Source organism: Mchenga conophoros, linkage group LG16 (genome assembly GCF_057382185.1).
Source record: "Mchenga conophoros isolate Kocher_MC1m ecotype Shallow Benthic linkage group LG16, M_conophoros_male_GT1.1, whole genome shotgun sequence".
NCBI lineage: Eukaryota > Metazoa > Chordata > Actinopteri > Cichliformes > Cichlidae > Mchenga > Mchenga conophoros.
The window spans coordinates 25202801-25227669 of record NC_140541.1 but is presented as its reverse complement, the minus strand read 5'-3'; the positions used below and the strand labels follow the sequence as shown (position 1 = coordinate 25227669).

Here is a 24869-nt window from a genome sequence, read left to right as displayed (position 1 = left end):
GGTTCTAGTATCTTCAGCACAATAGATAGAAACTCATTATATACAGTACTGTGAAAAGTCTCATGACCTACCCTTCATTTCTTTGTATTTTGCTTCGACGCACCCAGACTTTCGTGTATTTTATAAGTGGTCTTGAGCAATAGTTCTCCAGGCTTTCTGAAGGTCATTCGAAGTTTTCTTTGGACACTGGCTGCTTTTTACTCATTTTCAGTCCAAACTGACCTATGAATCATTTAAGAAGAAGAAAAAACCTACCTAACTCAGGAAAGAAAAAGTGTTGTGTTTACACATAACAGACAACTAGCAAGGAAGCAATTTAAAAAACTGTACCACAACTGTCATAAAAAGCACATGTGTTTCCAATTCTTAATTCGAAGGTACAAAAAATTGACAACACATAGTACAGTTTGACAGGCTCGTGCCCCGAAATAGAATTTTGGGATCAACAAAGAGCTGTTAGCCGCTTGGCTAATAGCTCATTGTTGCCCTAATTAAATACTGTTAGCAACTAGCATATCTTGTGCTAATGGTGGAGGACCTAGAAAAAAATCACTACCAATAGCAGATGAACAGTATCATTAAGAAAAATAATTAAGAAATAGCAAAAAAAGACCTGAGAGATTCATCTGGCGTTTCCGTTTATCCACCGACTATTCGCTGAAGCCTCATTGGCAATGGTTTCAATAGAAGGTGGTAATTTTATCTTTTTTTAACCACTGTTCTGGTAGAAGGGCAATTTTACAATGGCTTTTAAAGGACTATAACTCTGTTACCATTTGTGCTAGAGACATAATTCAGTGGTTTATAGAAGAAGAGAATGCTTTTATGGGGATATTTGGTGTATCATAGTAACACAAAGCATTCACAAAGTACTGTAGTCTGAGCACAGATGTAAAACTCAGCTGTTACCATGTGCACGCCACATTATGGGGTTCCGTTTGTAAAGTGAAACATGCTGAAATTAACGGCAAAATTTTTCCACATTTAGCTCAAAACCTTACAAAAACATATTTTTTCGAGTAATTTTTTACAACATTTAGCAAAATATTTGTAACTTTTCATCAAATGTTAAATATTAAATCTAAATGTTAAATATTAAATCTAAATATTATATTTAAATCTAAATGTTAAATCTAAATGTTAAATCTAAATGTTAAATATTAAATCTAAATATTATATTTAAATCTAAATGTTAAATGTTAAATCTAAATTGAGTCCAAACGGTTCTCATGTGCTCTCCTTTTTCTGTTGCCGTAATTTAGGAACGTGTTGGGTACCCGAAAGCATAAAATGTTGACAATTTGTCACCTAGCGAAAATTATTACGCTTTGGGAGTGAGAACGTGTCTGACCACTACCGGTGTTGTGCCAAAAAGTGATTGTCTGCCAAAAACTGATTTCCAGTGTTTCTGTGTATTTTTTATGTGTAATATCTTTACGTATGTTCGTAAATAGACTTCGGTGAACAGGGGATACAAAGGGGTTACATAAAGAATTTAAAAATTATCTGTTTTTTAAGTATCTTTACAACTTGTACTTACATTATAACCAATCCGGTCCTTTATCCCCACTTAAAATATTTTTACAGAAATATTGTAATATTTGCTGCCATTTCTGCTGTCCTCTTGGCCAACTTACTCTTACAAAATACATTTTTAATGTTAATGAGTTTTTTTTACTGCATAAATAAAGGTTATATAAAAGTCGCTGCCAAAAACTGATTGCGGCTTGTATCTTGCTACACGAATGTTGTTTGTGGCTCAAGATGACTTTATGTCATCCATAAGGGATGCATTTGACATATGTTTAACATATTATAGCCCAACAAGTTACTTATAGCACTTTAAATATGAGCAATCGCTTTTTGGCAAATACCGGAAATCAGTTTTTGGCAGACAATCACTTTTTGGCACAACACCGGCACACTTTTGCACCGGAGGTTTCCGGAAAGCTTTTATTTTGGTATTTCCGCTGATCCGTGCAATAAATTTGCATGTTAGCCTAAACATTTAGATTTAACATTTAGCATTTAGATTTAACATCTAGCATTTAGATATAACATTTAGATTTAAATATAATATTTAGATATAACATTTAGATTTAAATATAATATTTAGATTTAACATTTAGATTTAGATTTAAATTTAATATTTAAATTTAACATTTAGATTTAAATATAATATTTAGATTTAACATTTAGATTTAAATATAATATTTAGATTTAGATTTAAATATAATATTTAAATTTAACATTTAGATTTAAATATAATATTTAGTTTTAACATTTAACATTTAGATTGAATATTTAACATTTAGATTTAACATTTAAAATTCTGTTTTAAATATGAAAAGTTACAAATATTTTACTAAATGTTGTAAAAAAATGACTTGTTTTGAGCTAAATGTGGAAAAATGTTGCCGTTAATTTCAGCATGTTTCACTTTACAAACGGCGCCCCATACCACATTACCCTAACTGTTTAACAGTCACATTAATCACATTAATGAAAATTAGGTGCTTTTGAGAACCCTGCCTTAAAGGATTAAACTGTAACTGTTTAACTGCTATTCATAACTAGGCCTTGTATTAATTTTATGTGTTTTATTGTGTTTCATGTGCTTTGATGTTATATTTGATGTTTAACTTGTCACATGGCATTTTATTGTCTCTGTGAATCCAGCGCACAGTGTCTTCTACTTAATCTCTTTATAACTACATGAGTGGATGTCATGATAATTTCTGTATCTTTGTCCTTTCTCTCCAGACAAACCCGTACTATGTCAAACCAAGAGTAACTGATCACCAGTTTGGCATCAAGCACTACGCTGGAGAGGTATTTAACAACATTTACACATACATACACACATGACACCAGCTTTTTTTTTTGCTTTTTTTTTTTTTTTGCTCCCTCAATTGTTAGTTTCGGGGAAGTGAGGTAGCTGTTGGACGGACAGTGGGATCTTCCTGGCCAAAATCTGCTGCGGGATGTTGATGCCTGATGCCTCCTCCGCCGTCTTTTTCCCTGAGTCAGGAGAAACTGCTTTATGATCGTCTTCTCCTCCCTTTGCTTTGCAAGATAAGGGAGGTCACTACTGATGTGAGTGTAGGAAAGGCCAAAAAGACACCAGGGCAGGGGAACAATTGCAGTGATTGAGTGGGACAGTGGATGTAATGTGGAGCAAGAGTAGAAAGATTCGCTTTCATATAAAGAATGGCTTTATGAAGCCTGCCTCGGACAAGGTCTCCTTAGTGCAAGTGGGGTGGCTCAGTCACAAGCCTGGCAAGGATGGCTATGGTAATGACCTGGTCCAGAGAAGACAGGCGCTGCCAGGGCAGCCAGTTGTTCTCTCTCTAGACAGTATACTCGCCTCTCTGAAAGCCCTGTTTGTTATTTGAAATGTTGCTGAGGTTTCTGGAGGAAATCGTAGCATCTTCCCACAGATTAGATAATCTGCTCGGTGCCAGAGAAAGACAGATAATTTGAAAAACAGACGGGAAGTTGTCCAAGAAAACTTAATGTCTGATATTTAAGCTTTAAGTGTTTATTGATAGTCCAAATGTATTCAGTTTGTTACTGTGTGCAAACATATTGCATTAAACTGTAATTCCTCCAGACAAATCTAATTTGCTTTAGAATCACGAGACCACCCCTGGTTTACTGTCTGAGTTAACGAACCTGAAATTGAGTGACGCAGAGAGCGTCCTATATGAGATTATTCCATTAAATCGGCACTGGAGTGTAATTAGTGTGTCTGCAACAAACATAAACTCTGAGTGTATCCCTCTGGATCAGGGTGACCTTAGGAATGCCGCGGAGCTGAACGGGACACAACAGGTGACGCCCTCGACTGAGCTCGACAAGTCACCCCCACCGCCACCTGCTCCCTTATCTTTATTTACATCAAGCCTCAAACGCATATTCATAGTCGCTGTAAATCACTTGTGTCGCATTCGTGAGCGTAGGACATGCAGTGCAAAAGTTTACTTTGATTTTTAAAGTTACGGGGCAAAAGTCATAACTTGTTCCCATCCACAGTGCATTTAAACAGCTGTATTCATCTTATTTCTTTGTATCCTAACTCCTATGTCTCCTATGCTGTTCTTCAATCTAAACACGCTCAGTCTTTTTGGTTTTCATTTCCTCAGGTGCTCTACGATGTGCGTGGAATCCTGGAGAAGAACCGAGACACCTTCAGAGATGACATCTTGTTCATTCTCAAAGACAGCAGGTGAGTAGGGCACGCTCTTTTCCTTTTTTATTCTGAATGCACACCTATGCGATTGAGCTCATGTGTTTACATTCACGTGCAGGCTTGACTTCATCTACGACCTCTTTGAGCGTGTTGGCAGCAGAAATGGAGATGAGACCCTAAAAATGGGCACGGCCCGACGCAAGCCCACCGTCAGCTCGCAGTTCAGGGTGAGACTGAAGCTCCTCAGACCTAAATATCTCTCTCACTTCTACGCACATGACGCCGTGATTGCGTCATTACACTAACAATGAGCCAGTTGTCTCCCAAATACTGCTGTGTGTGGTGATCACTTAACCCTTAACACTACACTTTTTATATTGGCATGGTGAGTGCAAGTGCAGCGGCGTAAATGCAGAACAGAGGGTTGAAATCCTGGAGACACAGATGGGGAGGAGAATGCCGTATGTGTACTTGATCTGCAGTAGATGATGGGTGATGGGCTGTGTGAAATATGTTGTTGTGAGCTGGGCTGCGGGTGGAGGAGGGGGTGGAGTGGAGGACAGCTTAGCATGCTCTAACTGTAGTGTGGAGGGAAGGAGCGGAGAAGGATTTGGCAGGCTGCCCTGGCCTACAGTTCCCAAAGCCAGGGGATTAGGGTTGATGGCTGGGCAGAGAGGGGCCAACCAGGGGCCAATCACACTCAGCTCTGCCAGGCCAGGCCTTACTGGAGACAGTCTGTCTGAGGCAGGAAGGAAAATGAACCTACAGGAGTCTGTGAGGTTCAGGGGTCCTCGGAGTGTGGCTTTGTATATATACATTTGTGTCTCTTATGATAAATGTGGGAGTTGAGAAGTACCAAAGAACATTTACTCAGTACTTTTACTTATTACACCAATACCTTAATAACAACCCACTTATACTTAGCAGACAAAGTACAGAACAGTGAGACAAGTGTTTATATTTTTCGGCAGACTTAAAAAAACAAACAAGCAGTAATATGCTCTTGTGTTTGATGCTTTTCAGGACTCTCTCCATTCCCTGATGGCCACACTAAGTGCCTCCAACCCCTTTTTTGTACGCTGCATCAAACCTAACATGGACAAGGTAAGTCACGTCATTTTTATTCATCGCATAAAAAAGAAAAAAAAAAAAGTTCCTCTCAAGGTCAGCGCCTGTGGAGGTAAACCTCCTCGGTGTTATTCACTGCTTGGGGTTAATATTTAGTCTTGTTGTGTTTATGTTCTTATGCCTCCCACATCGCGATCGCACTTTGCCTCAAAGTCATTTAAATGATCCGTATTGAAAAGTTATTTCTTTTTTTTCCAAGTACAAGCGTTCATAAGTAACAAACGTTGGTGCAAAGGCTCTCATTGTACTTCCTCAAATAAAAGGGCTGTGTACCAGCACATTCCTACCACTTTAGCCTCTTTGCCAGAGGTCAGAGGTCAGTACTGGCCACTCCAGCTGCAGCAGCTTGGCTAATGCTCTGCTGATCTGGCTGCACCAGTGGAATGCCAAGATAAGATCACATAACTGTATTTGCGTTCCAGCTAGCGGGGTATTTATTTACTACTCCTATGCTCCCCTACTGCTCTTTACCACAAAACTGCAACCTGCTTCTTAATCTGTGTTATGGTTTATTAGATAGTTGGAGTGTCAGTTATATCAGCTTCTTTGTTTTCCTTGTGAATGACTGTGGTGTAATCCAGGGACATTCTCCTTCTTACTGTTATTATTGTACACAGAGCCGTGGTTGTCCTTCCTTCACTACTCTTTACCTCCCACTCCATATACGTCATTCCACAGCTTCTTGCTTGCTTGCTTGGATGGAAACTACTCTGTTGTCTGTTTTTCCTCACCCATCTGCTTTTTTTTCTGCCTTTCTGTCTCATGTGTCCCCTGCTCTCATTGGCTGTCTTGTATTCCTTTACCTAGCTTTGGTTGGTCAAGATGGAACAAGCCGGGCCTCTGCTAATCCTACAATATGATGGCATGGCATGCACAATCCTCTGACATGATTACATGCATGCAAATGCATCCAGACACGCACACACCAAGAATGTATTTATGCGATTTCCATGCTCCTGCTTTTCTTAGGATAAATGTCACCGAGGCAAGGGTCAGCTTGTTTTTCACTCAAGCAAGTCAACGTTTCGTACCTTTTTCAAGCCGCCTAAATCCTCCGTTAAAGAGCAGAGTTCAGAGCGCGGAGGGCTGCCCTTTCACGTGTGTGTTTGATTATGAGCACGAGCACATGCAAAGCGTGTCTGTGCCTTTGTAAGTATGCCTGTTTCCATGCGTAGTAGCATTAGCCTGTAATTAGATTGACACATCGAGGAATGCTGTGGTCGTGTGGGGCTTATCCAGCACTCTGTGCCCTCTGGGTGATAAATGGCCTTCGTGTGGAGAGCAGTGATCAGGCAGCTTGTGTAGAAGGGCGGCAGACATCACAGATCCTTTTTGATAAGTAGGTCGGAGGATTACTGGTAACACAGAACTGTGAACAATGAGGCTGATTATTCCTCAAAGAAAAGGCAACTCCGTCTGGTTATGTCTTGCTCAACACTGTTCGGGTTTCTCTCGCCGGTGGTGTGCGCTTTCCTTTTAGTAACCTGATTGTTAATGTAAAATGATAGTCCTCGCCATGGTAATTTACTTTTTAGTTCAAGTTTAACTCGACTCAGCAGTAAAACTGTTTGACTAGGCGTGCCTGCAGGTTTTAGCTGCAACACATTTTGCACTACCTACAATAAGGAAGGTTATATATAGAACGCACAACAGGAAAAAAATGGCATCAGTATTCTAAACACTGATGTCTTACTGTTATTATTTGACATGAAAAACATGTTTTGTTGTTTACCAAATACAGAAGGCCAACCAGTTTGATCCTGACGTTGTCCTGAACCAGCTGAGGTACTCCGGGATGCTGGAAACTGTAAAGATTCGCAGGGCTGGATTCCCTGTCCGGAGAACCTTTAAGGACTTCTATAGCAGGTTGGAAAAATATGTGCACACAATAAAACTGAGATAATTGGCTAAATATTGTAGTCGAAAACTATTTTTAAAAAATCAGGAAAGAAGATTTGTGCTGTATGCTTTTTTTTTTTCTGCAGGTATAAGATGATCCTGACAAACAAAATCCGCTCAGAGGACGAGAAGGAGAGTTGCTTAGAGCTTCTCACACTTCACAACAAAGACAAGAAAGAGTGGCAGCTGGGGAAGACAAAGGTGCAGCACGCGTTCACACATGGACTCACTTATACACATGCCCAGACTTGTTTATGTCACTTAGCAGTACGTGGCACTGACTTTAACTTATGTCCTGAGATCTTTCAGTAACCAGAATCACTAAGCCAACCCTGCCCCTACCAGTAATCTAAATTTTAATTGATATACCTAATATTATGCAGAAAGAATTTTAATGTTTTACCTTGTGAAGATGAGCTTTTTGTTACCAAAATAGGAGGTGAACCCCCACACCTTATCTCAGGCCCCACAGTGTATTATATACAGTACAAATGCATGCACACAGACACAACTGGGCAGCCTGACGGATTATATAAACTGCCACTCTGTTTTTCTTTTTCGAATGACTCTCCAGTACACACCTCTGTCAGCTACATGCTCTGATAGCATGCTCAAAAAACAATAAATCGCCATTTGATACTTAAAAAAAAACACTCAGTTCCCTTAAGATGAAACAGTGCACTGAAAGGCTTCACTCAGTAATTATCTGGGAGCGAATCTTTCCCAAGAAGTCGAGCTGCTGTCTTTCCCGAGCTGTTAATGTGTACCACAGTTGCTGTGACTCATGTCACAAAGATTTTTCTGACCGGTTGTGGTCAATCTACGGCTCTCTTGTTGACAACCGCAGAGTTACTCGGCCGCTCCTAAAAACGCTGACACTGTTACTGTAACTGTAACCGAGGGGCTTACAGTAATCCTGAGGCGAACTTATTGTAGCTAGCAGAGCGTTAGCCTCGACACCGACTGAGTTGCTGATTTAATAAACTAAACTGCAAGCAGTGTGATTTCGAGGCGGACGGCGCTGGTGAAATGTTGCAGCCAAGCAGAGCTTTGTAGAACGTTACACATCATGCTTCATCTTAGAAAACTTATAACAGATATGATTGTTGGCAGCACAGCATATCGATGGCCGTCCTTCCTTTTCTGCTCTCATTTTCCAACAATCATCAATCCCCCCACCGCCAACAGACTGCCCCTTTTTTCCATGCTATCACTGAATGATTAACCTTTAATGACTTTTTTGAACTGGACAGTAAAACCTGTGTTAATACTCAGGATGAACGCGTCAGTACTGCGACAAGAAAGGATACAAATAAAGCAGTTTTTGTGGAGCTCTTTCAAAATCGGCTAAATCCACATTCGACTTCCTGCTTTAAGTTGTGGTTCCTGCGTGGCTGTAAAAATCACTGAGACATTTCGGATTTGTTGGTTTCTTTTTGGACACTTTTGTTGTAATACCCAATTTGGCTGGCAGACTATGAATAGTGTCAGCTGCACACATGGCATGCTGTAAATCAAGACAGAAAATAATTGATGCGAGCCACATTTGGTTCCTTTTGAATTGGTCCATAACCACTAATGTGCACATGCCAATCTATATTAAATTTCTTGCACATGCACACAGTATACATCCCCGAAGTCACCGTGCGGGTAAAGCTTCCCTTCTGTGATCAGCCCTTTGACCTCTGGCTGCCGCTGCTCACTTCTTTGCTCTGCAAAGCTTATCTACACATCGAGGGCGAAGGGAAAAAAAAGGCTAGTTTCTCAAAGCAAAACCCAAAAAGACATAGTGCGGCTGAGTACGTTTCATTTTGTGCATGGCAGGGCAATATTTTGGGGTTTAGGTTAATGTAGTGTGGGCTGTGGGAAAGAGACTGAAACGGAGAAGGGGGATACATTTCCTTTGGAGAAACAATCTGCGTGTAATTATGTATGTGCTGATTGTGTGCAGAGGAAGCGTGTACCCAGAATTAGGGGCTTTGGTGATGTTGCATGGATTGTGTATGTGTGTTTGTGAGCCATTTGTTTTACAGACGAGGGAAGGATGTGGATGAAGGGGAAGTTTCCTCCTCTCACAGACTTTACCGAGACAGGCAGGCAGGGCTGCAGCTGTGGGATCCTTTGATTAGCGCAACATCTGGGACACAAATACGCATACGAGCAGGGGTCTTCCCTCGATCACCCAGTTGAGCGACAGATACTGCCGTGTCTAAGCTGGCTGCTGTTCCCAGTACAGTGAAAATCTGATTATGTTTCATGCAGGCATGTTCATTTAAGTCGAGTGTGACTTTCGAGCTGTCAAAAGTCATACAAAGACAAGGTTGCGAGAAAACTCCAGTAGTGAGGGAAGGGTTAACTAAACTCTTTCTCTTTCCTTCATATGAGCAAAGAGGGGTGTGACTTTCTATCTGGACACCAGCCACCATCCCTCCCCCTCATCCTTTCATCACTCCTCTCTCCCTACCTCTCCCCTCCCTCTCTGTGCCTTTCTGCCTGTGCACGTCAGTCGAACTACCAACGCAGCGGTAACAGCAGAAGGGAAATGCTCAGGAAGGACGCTTGAACACAATGAGGCGCTGCAGCAGCAGTAGCAGTAGCAGCAACACTGCAGTCTCAGTGCCAGTTTTCCCTTCTGCTCTGTTCTGCAGACAGGGAGGGCAGCTAGCCTGCTAGCCTCAGCTGCACCACAGCTTCCTCTGCAGTGGGCACGGGGTTCTGCCAGCAGACAAGAGGGGCCCTTTACATCTCTGTGGGCCCTCTTTTACAGCCTTACCAAGAGGAAGAGGAACTAACCCATCCCATTTTTTCCCCCTCTCTCCCTCAACCTCCTTCTCTGTGTCTCTCTGTGTCTGTGTCACTCCTTGTCGGCCGTGGCGCTGCTCTTCCCGCAGGTGTTCTTGAAGGAGGCCCTGGAGCAAAGGCTGGAGAAGGAAAGGGAAGAGGTGCGGCGCAGGGCTGGCATGGTGATCCGCGCCCACATCCTGAGCTATGTGGCAAGGTGAGTGGTGGGAGTGTGGAGGTGGGGGGAAGATGGATGATTGAGTGGCAGAGACAGTTGTCAGTGTTTGTTTTGTAGTACAACCTGCGTGTATAGGAGCGCAGGGCGGGGGGGGGGGGGGGGGGGGGGGGGATTAAGTGCATTTGTGGAATCATTTGCACATTTGTTTACCTCTGTATGTGCGCCTGTGTGTGGATGTGTGTTAAGTGGGCTTAAACCTTGCTGACTTGGCGATGGCCAGCGATTACCACAGTGTTGAAATTGTAGATAGGAAGCCGTTTTCGGGCATGCAGAACCGTGTACGTGCACTGTTTTAAAGTTTCTACCTTAGAAAGCCTTGTAGATTGGAAGGTAAACTCATAAACTGATGAACTGAGGCTGCAGAATAGCCCAAACAGTGTGAATTTTTCTGGTCACTTTAGTACTATCTTTAGATCTTTTTACGTTTATTTCTTTAAGATGAACATTTATTTTAAAAGTCTGATGAAAGAAAAGATTCCTATCAAAGGGAGGACACATGGTTAAGAGTGCGCTGGCTTTCATTGAAATTACACAACATCCCGATGATTCCCTGCAATCTAATGAAGTATTAACCCACTTGTGCCGCTGTCCTGTAGCTTCAAAGATGAGGTATTGCATGATTTCAACACCCTTTCAAGGAAAAAAAGGCCAAAACCGTCATCTTTCAAGTTATAAATGGCTATCCCTGAATTACTACATCTCTAATGATGTTCATGATAATTAGACTGCTCTGAAAAAGACAGTTTTCTGAGCATAACAGAGATGTCATTTATTCCTACACTATCAGAAGTGCACTTCTTCTTAAGCAAATCTATGTAAATCTGTCTTCAGCCTAAGCAACAAGTTCTTCGCCTGTCCACTCCGCCTGACTGGCAGAACATCCATCACCGTGGTGGTTTAAGAAGCTGCATTCGTAGACACCCAGGGGCATCTAGCCGTACTCCACCTGCGTGCTGCTATATACAGTATAACGTTACATACAGTCCTCTGAAAGGCTCCACTGGGAGACTATAATGGGACTGATGACAGCATTCAGGTTCTGGGTTTGCTTCCCCTTAGAGACATTCATACTAAAGAAGAGCTTTGAAAAGTTCCCCTAATACACAAGTAAAGCCTTTGTATTATTACGTGTAACTTTATCTTCAGTCAGGGTCCATCCTGAGACCTGATAAAGGCCATGAAGTGATTACCGTGGAGGCTAGGTCGGACTAAGGGTCAGAGAGTCGGAGCAGTGTGTGTGGTCCTGAGAAAGTCACGTGTATTTGTGCGTGTTTATATGTGTGTGTTTTCAATGCATGTATTGTGTGTGGGTGATGGGGCTTAGTCAGAGGGCTAAACAGAGCAGCCCACACCACCACAATGGAAGAGCACAAGCTCGTCAGACTCTAAACATTGCACAGTTCACAACTAGCTTTTTTACCAGTGTGTTTGTTTGAACAGAGAATAGCAGCGGGCGTTAGGAGGAGGCCATGTAGGGCTGTCCAGCTTTACAAATATGTTTGAGGCGAGGCACAAAGTTCCTCAGTGAAGCTGGATTAAATATGATTTTTATGCCGATTATGAATGTCAATTTTTGATTTCGTCCTCAGGAAACAGTATAAGAGGGCTCTGTCCAGCATCGTCACCATCCAGAAGAACTACCGCGCTCACTTTTGGAGACGCGTCTTTCTGCGCCTGCGCTTGGCTGCCATTGTCCTGCAGAAACATCACAGAGGCCAGCTGGCCCGAGCCCTGTATCGACAGCTCAAAGAGGAGAAGCAGAAGCGAGAGGAGGAGGAGAGGAGGAGGAGAGAAGAGGAAGAGGAGCGGAGGCGAGTAGAGGAGGAGAAGAAGAGGATGGAGGAAAGGAGGAAGCGGGAGGAAGAGGAGGAGGAGGAAGAGAGGAGGAAGAAGGAGGAGGAGGAGGAGAAACGGAAGCTAGCCGAAGAGGAGCTGAAGAGGAGGGCAGAGGAGGAGGAGTTGATGAAGAAGGAGCAAAGACTGATTAAGGAGAAAGAGGAAAAGCAGAAATTAGCAGAAAACGGGGAAAAGACAAGGTACAATGCCCTGTGTTTACCGCAGTCTGTGTATGGGTATGTTGTGATGGCAGCTGGTGCAGGTGACACCATCTTTTGGAGAATCGGCCACAAAGGCAGTTTTGAGCCCTTTAGCAGGCATTTATGTCTCTGCCGAAACTTTACAGGTGTGCCATCACAATTAAAGTCGAGAATTCAGATGGGTTTGGTTGGTTCACGCGTAGAGCGACCATTGCGATTGGCTCTGGACAGACGCTTTTTTAAGCTCCGGCTTTTTCCCAGTGGTTGTGAAAAAGCAGGGAAAGGCTGTCATCGCGGGGTGAAGTGCAGGTTAATCTGTCAACATCTCATGCCGCCTACACCACGCTAAACAGGGAGAATTGAGAGGCAACATATAGTCAGGAGCTACGCGGAGATTCTGATGTTAAGCGATGTAGTACTCATGAGACTCACAAGAATAATGTGGCTCAGAAACAGATGTGCAGATCTATGTATGCATTAACACACAAAACAGCGCCTGAAATAACAGCTTTAACTGTTACTGGAATAGAAAAATGCTAAATTTTGTGATTCGTCAGGAATTTCCAGGAGTAGCCAAGTCATCTGTCAAGTCATTTTCTTTCTTCATTTCATGACTAACGTATTCATATTTTATTTTTAGGAACTCACTCATGAACGGTGCTTGTCAAAAGGTAATTTCAGTTTGTCTTCCAATGTCAAAAATAAAGAATGCCCATGAATGCATTCACATAAATAACACAATTCTGCACTTTCTTTACTTGTGTGGTCGATAGAAGGAGCTGTCCCAGACTCTGTCCAGCAGCCACACGTCTGAGGAGGAGAGCCGTCAGATGGAGGAGATCCTGCGGCTCGAGAGGGAGATCGAGCGTCTGCACAAGCAGCAGGAAGACAGCGTGTCGCTTCTTGGGGACGTCTCACGTGAGGAGCTGCGTCAGATGAGGGATGCCGAGATCTACAGACTGGAAAAGGAGGCTTCTCGTGTGGCTACTGAATTCTTGGAACTGCTGGACTTTGGTGGTTTGGAGCCATCCCTCTCGAGCGAGGAGAACCTCCACGACCCAGCTGAATCTACCGCACCTCTAGCTGAAGAGGAGGTGGATGAGGGTTTCCACGCGGAGGATGAGCGGATCGCTTTGCCTGACTTCCCACCTCCAGCTGCAGTTCCTCTTGATAAGGAAATATTCCAAAGTATTCCCCCTCCTCCGCCTGCCTTTGCAGGAGGATTAGTGGTCTCCTCCTCATCAGCCTCCCCTGCAGCAGGAAAGCTAAGCCAAGATACCCCCAATGGACTGAGTCATGCCCCTGTCCTCACAGACTCCCAAATCCCTCCACCTCCTCCACTGGTTACTAATGGAGAAAAGCGGCCACGCCAGAGGGCCTCAGACTTTGAGCCTGTAAATGAAGAGCCAACTCACACGAACCTGCCAGACGTAGAGTCAGACTATGACCAGGAAGAGTTTGAGGAGGCCCATGGGAGTTCAGGTGCTAGCACTAACGATGGCCATATCACAGATGAGGAGGTGCTGCGAAAATCCTCATGCACTCAGAACAGCCTGGACTCCTTCAGAGGCAGCTCGGACTCGGTGAGAAATAACAACAAAAAGTCATGGCTGTTAAATTCTGTGGAGTTGTTTTAACTGGAAAATGTGCAGAGTTTCACTTTTAAATAGCTAGACATTTGGCACGAACTCTGAGGTCCAGTGGAAGAAGAAAGTAAATCAGTAAATCTAGCCAAGACGGGAAATCCCCTCTGGAGAAATTGGATTGTTTGTTAAAATCTTTTAAATTTTTGCTCACAGAGTTTTCAAAAACATGGGGTCACTGAATTTTCTGTTTCCATATCCGGTCTAACTTAAGCCATTGTTCTCCAGTACACCGAAACCCACCTAGATTTCCTCAGCGCTTATTATACTTCCTCGTGTTGCCTCAAGAGAGATTGTCTTAAAGTCGGTTAGAAAATGCATTTCTGCAAGGCTGCGTCTTATCAAAAGGCTTGTTTAAGAATCGCTGAGCAGCAATGCTGAAAATGTTTGTTTTGGCTCTGCTGACAAGCATGTGAATCTGCACTCAGCGACCCAACACTGTGAGATCAGCAAAATGTCAAAGGGGAAGAAGGATGGGTGCATGTAATGGCACGTGTGTGTTTGTGTGGGTGGATGTGTGTGAGCCAAGTTTAAAGGAGATTGGCAGCACCGTGGCTACAAAGTCAGACAGATTTTAGGCCCTTAAAGTGCAAAATAACAGCTCGACTTCACCATCAGAAAAATTAAAAAACGAAATTAACTTAAATTGTTGCTATAAATTTCTGCCTTTGTGGATTTTTTTTGAAGTAATTATTACTTTAAGATTTCAGTTTAAAAGTCTGTCTAATCTATTCAAATGCTGATGTCTTTTTTTTGCAGTTCATTGACAGCGATGAGGACAATGATGGATATGTTGACACAGATGAAGAAGTTTGTAATGGCAGAGTGAATCTGCTGAACGGCACCGGGCCTCCATATTTCCATGGCTACCTCTACATGAAGAGTGAGTAGACCTAATAAAAACACGACACTGACCAGCAGGCATGCACATTGTCTTTGTGCAGCTTTAATGTCCATTTTGTGAGTTTTCTTGAAGGCTCTTTTTGTATTTTACGCATTTGTTTTCCGCTGATGTTTTCAGGTTTATGTGAGGGCTGTGAAGTTTAACTCACTGAGGGAGCTTTTCATGCGTTGTGTTTTTGGGATGCATCTTTCTGTGTGCACAAAGTTGTGCGATCTCCATCTGTCGTAGAGAGATTTCACAGTAAACAAAATAAATTATCATCCTTTTCTCACCTCTCAGGTGGTTTGATGATCCCGTGGCGCCGTCGCTGGTGCGTCCTGAAAGACGAAACTTTCATGTGGTTCCGCGCAAAGCAGGACTCCCTCAAATCTGGCTGGCTTTACAAGAAAGGAGGAGGAATGTCGACTTTGTCTCGGCGCAACTGGAAGATGCGCTGGTTCGTTCTGCGCGAGTCGAAGCTCATGTATTTCGAGAATGACAGCGAAGAGAAGCTGAAAGGCACCATCGACATCCGTGCAGCCAAGTAAGACTCAGTTCCCTGTTTTTTGATTTGTTTATTTTTTAGCTTTGATTGAACTCATTGTTACCAGCTTGAAACAAACATAGCCACATGCAGTAATGGTTTATTCTTTTTGTTTGTGCAGGGAAATAGTGGACAATCACGAGAAGGAAAATGCACTGAATATCGTAACTGAGGAGAGGACGTACCACATCTACGCAGAGTCTCCTGAAGATGCCAGGTACATCACATCCACAGATTTCTCAGAACAAACTGCAGCTATTTTGTAAATAGTGTTTTCCTTTCACCTCTAAAATTGATGTGTAGAAATAAAGTTCCCCCTTGTGGTTGCCAGTGGAAGTTCACAGTGTCATTTTCAATTACACTTTTGCTGACTTTTGCTTTTCGAACTCCCTCTGACCCATTTAGCGGTTGGTTTAATGTGCTGAGTCGGGTCCACAGCGCCAGTCCGGAGCAGCTCATGGAGATGCACCACGAACAGGCCAACCCAAAGAATGCAGTGGTTAGTGCTGTTTTACCTCTCTCCTGCCTGGGCCCCAGCCTCAACTCCGTATTTCTGCAACAGTGAAGAAGCATGAAATTGAATCGCATAGCAGTCCAGTTCTGGCTCATATAGTAATCTAAACTGAAGAAGAAAAGTGCACATACCACCATCCATTTCTTTGGTCCTAAAAGATTGCTAGATTTAAAAACATATATTTTTATATAAAGATGATTATACTCCTGTAGTAATGACACATTTTTTGACAATTATTGCCATTAACACCATTTTTCCCTGTCCAGGGCACATTAGATGTTGGCTTGATTGATTCTGTTTGTGCGTCAGACAACCCAGACAGGTAAGAAATGAGCAATTTTCCCCAACACCTGCCTGATTGCATATATGTATTAAAACCCTGGCCTGTGGTCCCACAGCAGATACATGAGTAACAAAAACAAGGACAAAAAAACCCAATTTTGCTATGTTTTCTTTCCCAGACCAAACTCGTTTGTGATCATCACGGCTAACAGAGTGATCCACTGCAACACAGACACGCCCGAGGAGATGCACCACTGGATAGGCCTGCTGCAAAAATCTAAGGGAGACTCTAGGGTTGATGGACAGGAATTTATAGTCAGAGGTAAGAGGATTTTGATATTGGATTTAATCTATCTAAATAAGATAAGATAAGATTATTTGCCATTTGTACACATCCACATGTGCAGAGCTTAGAGTCAAAGCTAAAGTCACAAGACCCCCAGTAAAAAAGTAGAAATATGAAAATTTAAATATACAGAGAGACTGCACATCTTATTGTAATATATATTACACTTTTATCACATTTTTTTAGGTGGTCCTCCTTTGTTATTTGCCATCAGTTTGACTATGGAAGTGTGTTGTGTGTATGATCAAACTGCCCACTCTGCTGCGTCTCAAACTGTATGCTGGTTGTTTTGGTCTGAGGAGGTTGTGACCTGGACAATGGCGGGCTCTGATGATGCGTTGTGCTTCACTGATGGAAGATCAGTCCTGACAGCCCTCTTATATGTGCTGGTTTAACAGCTGTGCGCTACGTGATTGTCTGGTGAACAGAATATTGGAGGTATTACAACTCAGCCGTCATTTCTTATTTTACCCCCACAGGCTGGCTCCATAAAGAGATGAAGTCTGGAGCCAAAAGCACTTCTCTGAAGCTGAAGAAGCGCTGGTTTGTTCTCACCACTAACTCTCTGGACTATTACAAGTCATCGGAGCGTAGTGCTTCCAAACTGGGAACACTGGTCCTCAACAGCCTCTGCTCCGTGGTGCAGCCAGATGAGAAAGTCTTCAAGGACACTGGTCAGTTAAACTTACTTCAGTGTCATCTTAATAAATTAATGCTTATAGAAACATAAGTTATCCTTGGGTCCTAAGCTTTAACACTTAAGAAAATATATAAACCCCAATGTGCACAATTTAGCCTTTATGGTTTATTTACTGAAACTTTGTTGTCTTGTGCATGATTATCTTTCCTTCTCACCCAGGTTACTGGAATATAATCGTCCATGGGCGTAAACACTCTTATCGGCTTTACACCAAAATGCTGAATGAAGCCATGAGGTGGGCGAATGCCATACAGGCTGCCATAGACAGCAAAGTTCCCATTGAAACTCCAACACAGCAACTCATCAGAGACATCAAGGTATTTACTGTTTTCCCCCATTTTGACTACAGACTACATCACATTTCATTGACATTTTTGTAAATCAAACTTTTTTCAGTCATGCAAACCTCTGGCAAGGACACACTCTGTAATAAAGTGAGGTACTTGTACTCACTATCTGTGTGCTGTGATCTTCTCTTGGCCTAAGTTTTTCCTGCTTCAGTACTTGTTTGAGTCTCTTTTTCATACATACACTTGGCCATGTACTCGATTTACCGCAGTGATAGTCTGCATCATCGCCGTTATTGCTGCTCTATTATTTTCTTATCAAGCGTAAACTTTTATGTAAGAAAAATCGATGATTTGAAAGGTAAGATTACTAATCTGCTCCTCTGTCTTACCAGGAGAGCAGTTTGAACGTGGAGGCAGTGGAGCAGACATACTGGAGGAACCCTATCCTGAGATATACCCAGCATCCTTTGCACTCCCCTCTTCTACCTCTGCCTTATGGAGACGTCAGCATCCACTGTAAGTGCGCTGTCCTGTAGCTGCTGCATACAAACTATTGCAGTCGATGAATTTGCTTGTCGAGAATCAGGAAATTTTAAATATTCAGTGCTGAGCAGTTTTTGGTTGAAAAATGTACCTTTATTCATGGATTTTTAAAATTTAAATTGTTGTATATTTCTTCAGTAAGTAGCAGAATCTGCCACAATATCTATTTTAGGATATAAAGCAGTTTTTTTTCTTGCAAATCTTGCACATTAATTTAGACTTTAAATACATTAAAACTATTCAAACGTGCTCAGTTGTAAAATAACTGGTTACTTAAGGTAACTGAGCAAGTTCAGTATCGAGGCTGAAGGTTAACTTTACCCATTTCTGTCTCCCTCAGTGCAAAAAGAAAAGGGTTACACCAGCCTGCAGGATGAGGCCCTGAAGATTTTCAACTCGCTGCAGGAGATGGAGGCTGTGTCTGACCCTGTGCCAATCATCCAGGGAATCCTGCAGACCTGTCAAGACTTGAGGCCATTAAGGGATGAGGTTTACTGTCAGCTGATCAAGCAAACCAATCATGTCCCGCACCCAAACAGTCCTGCCAATCGCGCCCACTGGCATCTCTTGACCTGTATGAGCTGCACCTTCTTGCCCAGCCGAGGCATCCTACGCTACCTCAAGTTTCACCTGAAACGGTATGGGCATGTTCCAGGGAGAAAAAATTAACACCTGGTTGCAAACCATCCAGCCGTGACAGCATGACTGATATTGTTTTTATTTTATGAGTGCTTATGTGTGTGGGTGTTCATGTTAAAATGTGGTGCTGGAGACACGTATTTTCTTGGGAAAAACCACCAAGAAGGTTGTTTTGAGTTCATGTGTCTTCTGATTTTGTAAAGGAGATGAGTGTCACAGTAAGGAGAGTTGAGTCTGGAGTTGAGATCAAAATAATAATAATAATAAATTTTATTTATGAGCGCCTTTCAAGTCACCCAAGGACACTTTACAATAGGATAAAACACTTAGTAAAACAATGGCAGAATAAGAACAATAAAATAAAGCACAAGATAAAATGAACAAACAGTGGATTCACAGTGAATATGCAGATTTGAACAGATGAGTTTTGAGTTGGGATTTAAACTGGGGGAGAGAACCAATATTTCTTATTTCAGGGGGCAGAGAGTTCCACAGCCTGGGAGCAGAGCAGCTGAAAGCTCTGCTTCCCATGGTGGTGAGGCGGAATGTAACGCGGTTAAAGGACCAGGGCGCCTGACTGCAGCCTCATAGACAATGAGCTATCAGATTAAGATTCGACTATGGAGCCTGAGGGTGTGAATAAAACACAGGAAACAAAAGTAGAGCTCAAATATATATATATTATGTTTGTTATGAGAAGTGTATAGACGGATGTACAAAAGAAATAAAAACATATGCATATATATCACAAACAAAAATAATGTTGACAATACAAAACAGCTTAGTAGGTTCCAAAAGGAGGTGGGATGAGGTGTAGTCCAGTATGTGATTTAGTTTAGTTCCATGGACCTGTGATAGGTCATTGTCAACAATTTGTGATTCAGTCCATAGGTTCACAATTCCTACCGCAACGTAGCGGTGGTCGGGTGGCTCGCCATCTCGCGCTGATCGCGGGAGAACAAAAAAAAAAAAAAAAAAAAAAAACCTGACCTAAACAAGGTCAAAAAACAGAAATTATCATTCACAGAAGAAAATGAAACAGCATTCTACTGCTGTGACAAAATAAATACATAAATAACAAAGTCAAGTAATCAATGCCACGTTTCATACAACAATCAATAAACCATCATCTCTTATAATGAATGTCATTCTAAATACTATTATAGAAAGACATTCTCATGGGTCCCATCAAAGTATATCAGCGTTAAAGCTAATAAATATTATCAAAAGTTAATCAAATATATTTACAAAACTCATTTAATCACAGGTGTTGCGCAACAGATTCAATAATGTAAATGGAATTTAACTCAATGCAAAATCTCATAGGCCGTTTCGGCATTTCATCAGAAAAGTAACAAAAAACATCCAAAACGGACAAAACTACAAAAATCAAATCACTCATTCAACTCTAGATACGTTAAATCAACATTCGGCCATAATGGAATAAACAAAAACAACAATATTCAACAGATGACACTAGTAATTGCACTTACTGTCGCTAGCCTAGCATTAGCTTACCGGCATTGTAGGATGTGCGATCGCGGCTCCGCATGTACATTAATTGTGACAAAATAAAACAAACAAATAACTCACCGTTGAGTCGAGTGTGAGGTAGTATAAAGATGAATGAATCGGCTGGGTTATTGCACGCTGTCAACTGGCCTGTAGTGCAAAATTTGTCGTGATCTGACAAGTACACCAACCACAGGGACAACAGCAGCCAGAGGAGCAGGGACATGCAGCTGATTGACCCGGAACTTATACAGGATTCATTCCCGCCACAATAAAGGGACTGGCGGAAGTGGGGTCAGAAGTTACCGTGGTTACACCTGGCTGGCTCTCCCCCCCTAATCTCATGGACGTCCTCGTACATGGACTAGGCTGGCAGCGAATGACTGGTTGGCTGAGGTGTGAAGGCATCGTCTCCTCTTCTTCATCGTCTTGAAGAGCGAAGGAGAAGACAGAACTTAACCCATGCAGGAAGGTCTGAACGCTCTTTAACAGAGGCTTACCAGGCTTGATGTATTGCAGCCGATCAGGAGGATTCCTGGTGCGGGTTGAATGCCTCAAGGGTGGTTCTGCCTCAGGACTGAGAGGCTCTGATTCAGTAGGTGAGTGTTGTGACAAGTTACTTCTGGATGCTTCCGAATCAGAAGACAGACTTTCTTCATCGTGAGAAGTTTCGACAAGATCAACTGGCTCAAAGCCAGCTTCCACGGTTCCGCTAGCAATAACTTGTTCCTCTTCAGCAGGTACAGGTTCCTCTGAGAGGATAGCATTCTCTTCCTCATGCACACCAGTTCCATGGGATGAGAGGTTTTGATATTGACCAGAGGTGCGGCTCGTTCAGATGGGGATTTGCGTCTCACGCATCTTTCGCACTGTCTTATTTTATTGACCACATCACGTGTCATCTTAGGCCAATAAAACCGGGAACGGACCAAGTCCAGCGTTCTGTCAATTCCCATGTGACCCATTTGATCATGTAGGTGGTTAAGTACAACTGGTCGATATTCCTCAGGTAGCACTAGCTGGTATGCGAAGTCACTTCCCACTTGTCTCTTCCTGACGAGAAGGGTGTTATGGAGCTCCAGTTTATTTACTTCTCGCAGTAATAGAGGTAGATCGGGAAGTTCTTCCCTCAGGAATGGCGGTGGTGACTCGCCTCGTTCAACCTGAGCTATGACATGCCGGATGACAGGGTCAAGGCGTTGTTTGGCTGCAAGGTCAGCTGTTGAGATTTGGGGGAGTACCATGGAGGTGAACTGGATGTCGTCCGTGAAACTGTCAGGCAGACTGTCGACATTGACAGACATGGATAACACCAGAGCAAGATCAGGATCCGTGCTTGAACTGTACATCAGATGACGGTCACAAACTGCTTTGATGGTATGCTGGTCAATAGAGACATAATCTGGTTCATTGAGATGTTGCCATGCAAATCTCCAGATTCGCTCACGTTCTTTCTGTGACAGAGGATCATCAGACAGTTCACCATGAGGTCGGCGAGACAAACCATCAGCATCCGAGTTCTGCTTTCCTGCTCTGTAGATTAATTTGAAGGTGAAAGTGGACAAAGCTGAAAGCCATCTGTAACCGGTAGCGTCAAGTTTTGCTGATGATAAGAGGTATGTTAATGGGTTGCTGTCTGTCACAACTGTAAACTGAGCACCATAAAGGTAGTCGTGGAATTTTTCAGTCACCGCCCACTTCAAAGCAAGAAACTCCAATTTGTGGGCGGGATACTTTGACTCACTCCGGGAAAGACCTCTGCTGGCATATGCTACAGCTCTGTTTTTTCCATCCTGCTCTTGATACAGCACCGCACCAAGACCTGTGGCACTGGCATCAGTGTGGAGTGTGTATGGTTTCTGGGGATCAGCAAATGCCAGAACTGGGGCAGAAGTGAGTTTGTCAATAATGGACTCAAAAGCTTGTTGACACATTTGCGTCCATCGTCCTCCAAATGGCTCTTTGGGGTTGAGGTAATTCTCTGGCTTTACAGTTCGTCTCAGTTTCCTCTGAGAAGGTGGATAACCAGCAGTGAGTTCATGTAACGGCTTGACAATGGCCGAATATCCCTGGACAAAACGTCTGTAGTACCCAGCAAAACCAAGGAAAGATCTTAATTCCTTCAAGTTTTTTGGCACTGGCCAAGAAGTGAGTGTGGAAATCTTGTCCAGATCAGTTTCAACACCAGCCTGGGACACTACATGGCCCAGATACTTCACCGATGTCTGGAAGAACATGCATTTCTCAAGTGAAAGCTTCAAGCCAAAATCTTTGAGTCTGGTGAGAACTTTCATCAGGCGAGCTTCATGTTCCTCAAGAGTTGGTGCAAAGACAATGAGATCGTCAATGAAAACCAAGACTTCTTTTAGATTTAATTCTCCCATGCATTTTTCCATCAGCCGTTGGAAAGTGCTTGGTGCGTTGGTAATCCCTTGTGGCATCCGATTAAATTCCCAAAATCCCACTGGGCAGACAAAGGCAGTCTTTGCCTTATCCTTCTCCTCCATTTCGATTTGGTAGTAACCAGACTTGAGGTCTAGCACCGTGAACCACTTTGATCCTGCAAGTGCGGAGAAGGTGTCTTCCAGTTTAGGCAGAGCATAAGCATCTTTGATTGTTTGCAGATTGAGTTTGCGGTAGTCAATACAAAGACGCATACTGCCGTTCTTTTTGCGTGCAACCACAATTGGAGAGGCAAATGGTGAGTCAGATTCTCTGATAACGCCAGAGTCAAGAAGTTCTTGCAGGTGCTTCCTGACAGCATCAAGATCTTGAGGGTGAATTGGTCGTGGTCTTTGCTTGAAAGGAGTTGGATCGGACAATTTGATTTGGTGTTTAACTTTGTTGGTCCTGCCGAAATCCAGATCGTGTTTGGCAAATACTTCAGGAATAGTGTTGAGTTTTTGAACAATGCGTTCTTTCCAGTCTGGAGTTAAGGGGGAATCTCCAAAGTTGTATGGTGGTTGAGATGGAGGTAACGACTCCATAGACTGGTCTGAATACTGGGTGGGTTGCTCTTTGGAAATGACCTCTTGGAAGGCGCTGATTTCTGCAATAATAGCTCGAGCTGGAATGTGGATTTCATGGTCGGACTCATTACTCACTACAACAGGCAGAGAATATGGCCGACGTTTAGGTAAGTCCACAAGGCAGGTTTTTACTAGGAGTCCACCAGGCAGAGAACTGGAGGTGGGTTGTTCCAGAATAACTGCTTTCTCACCTTGGAATAGCCTTGTGACCAGGCATCCCTCAAGGACAGTGGTTTGGCCAGCAGTAATCGTATGCGGTTGGTCTGACTTTAAGATTACAGGAGCATACTGGTCATTTGAATTCTGGATGTGGCGACACTGGAGGATTTTATAAACTGCAATGTAACCGGAACCAGATGGCAGGAATGACTGCTCAGAGAGGGTATCACAGTGTTTGCTGTACGCAACGTCAAGAGTGTTGGTACCAACAAGTATCATTGGGGGTGATTGCTGGACGTCAGGCACGACAAGCGCAAGTGTATCAACATTAATGGATGAACCAAGAAAATTAGCTGGGAACGTCATGTTAATCTCAATGTATCCCAGGTAAGGTACGGCTTGTCCATTTGCTCCTTCTACTTCCAACAGATCATCCAGTGGTTTGATTGGATGGTCTGAAAGGTAAGTATTATAGAAGGAAAAAGGAATCGTAGTAACCTGAGAGCCAGAATCAAGAAGACAGTTGAAATGGTTGCCTTTGATTTGAATTTGGCCTGTGCTTTTGGTCCCCACAAGCCCTTTTGGCAACAATGGAAATTTGTTGTTGTTTCTGGGACTGTTCGTGCACGCAGCTCCTGTGTGTCCCACCACAGAAACTCCTTCTAGTTTAAAGATGAAGTATTTCTAGCGTCCCACTCTTGCTGTTTTTTTCTTAATTGGCTCTTTTTCTGTTCAACAAGACTGGAGTTTGCTCTGTTGTTGCAGGTGGAAGAAACATGGCCATCTTCTCCACAGTTAAAACAGTACCATGGCTTGGGTCTGGTATTTGACTGAGGTGAAGAATGACTGGATTTGGTTTGTCGTGGCTTAAACTTTGACTCGGTTGGACGTTTTTGGGACAAAAGTTGGGACATTTGCTGTTGGAGGGTTTGGAGTTGTTTTTTTCCATTTCTTTTAGCTCTTCATTGGCTGTAGAGTGCCCACAAGAACAAGTACTTTGGGATTGGATGTTAGCTTTTTGTTTTGATGAACCGATGTATTTCTTCATAAGTGACTCCTTAGCAATTTGTCTGTCTTCTTCTGTCCGTAACGACAACAACAAGTCAGAGAAAGGTGGTGGGTTGTCCTTTTGCTGTTCTAATTGTAGTTTGGTTAGTATAGTGTTATCCCAACACCCACGACAAAACTGCTTCAGCAGATGCTTATTCATGTCAGCAGCTGCAAGTCCTCCTTGCTTTACAACAGTGCTGAGGGTTAGCTGCAATCTTTGGAGGTAAGCGGATGGTCGTTCACCTGGATTTTGAAGAATGTTTAAGTATTGAGCATACAATTCTTCACCATCTTGAACTGTTCCAAAAGCGGAGTCAAGTACACTTAGTATGACTGAAGGCAATGTGTTGGGACTTAGACCTTTAACCAAATCAGCAGCAGGTGACAACAGGCTCTCTATAATACGCCTGGCGACGTATAGAGCTGACAAACTGGGGTCGGCAAGCAGTAGATCAATTTGG

General features: G+C 42.9%; 1 protein-coding gene across 1 annotated transcript in view; it reads left to right on the top strand.

The window, feature by feature from the left end:
• myo10l3 (myosin X, like 3) overlaps window positions 1-24869 on the top strand; it is a 67888-nt gene that overhangs the window by 34768 nt on the left and 8251 nt on the right. Inside the window, exons 16-35 of the mRNA XM_085248449.1 lie at window positions 2764-2832; window positions 4146-4228; window positions 4311-4419; window positions 5216-5296; window positions 7062-7186; window positions 7306-7420; window positions 10111-10217; window positions 11828-12274; window positions 12915-12945; window positions 13048-13857; window positions 14677-14800; window positions 15101-15344; window positions 15466-15561; window positions 15750-15843; window positions 16125-16180; window positions 16320-16462; window positions 16966-17160; window positions 17346-17503; window positions 17869-17992; window positions 18360-18657. Of these exons, the coding sequence (XP_085104575.1) occupies window positions 2764-2832; window positions 4146-4228; window positions 4311-4419; window positions 5216-5296; window positions 7062-7186; window positions 7306-7420; window positions 10111-10217; window positions 11828-12274; window positions 12915-12945; window positions 13048-13857; window positions 14677-14800; window positions 15101-15344; window positions 15466-15561; window positions 15750-15843; window positions 16125-16180; window positions 16320-16462; window positions 16966-17160; window positions 17346-17503; window positions 17869-17992; window positions 18360-18657 (3509 nt within the window). The remainder of the gene's footprint in view (window positions 1-2763; window positions 2833-4145; window positions 4229-4310; window positions 4420-5215; window positions 5297-7061; window positions 7187-7305; window positions 7421-10110; window positions 10218-11827; window positions 12275-12914; window positions 12946-13047; window positions 13858-14676; window positions 14801-15100; window positions 15345-15465; window positions 15562-15749; window positions 15844-16124; window positions 16181-16319; window positions 16463-16965; window positions 17161-17345; window positions 17504-17868; window positions 17993-18359; window positions 18658-24869) is intronic.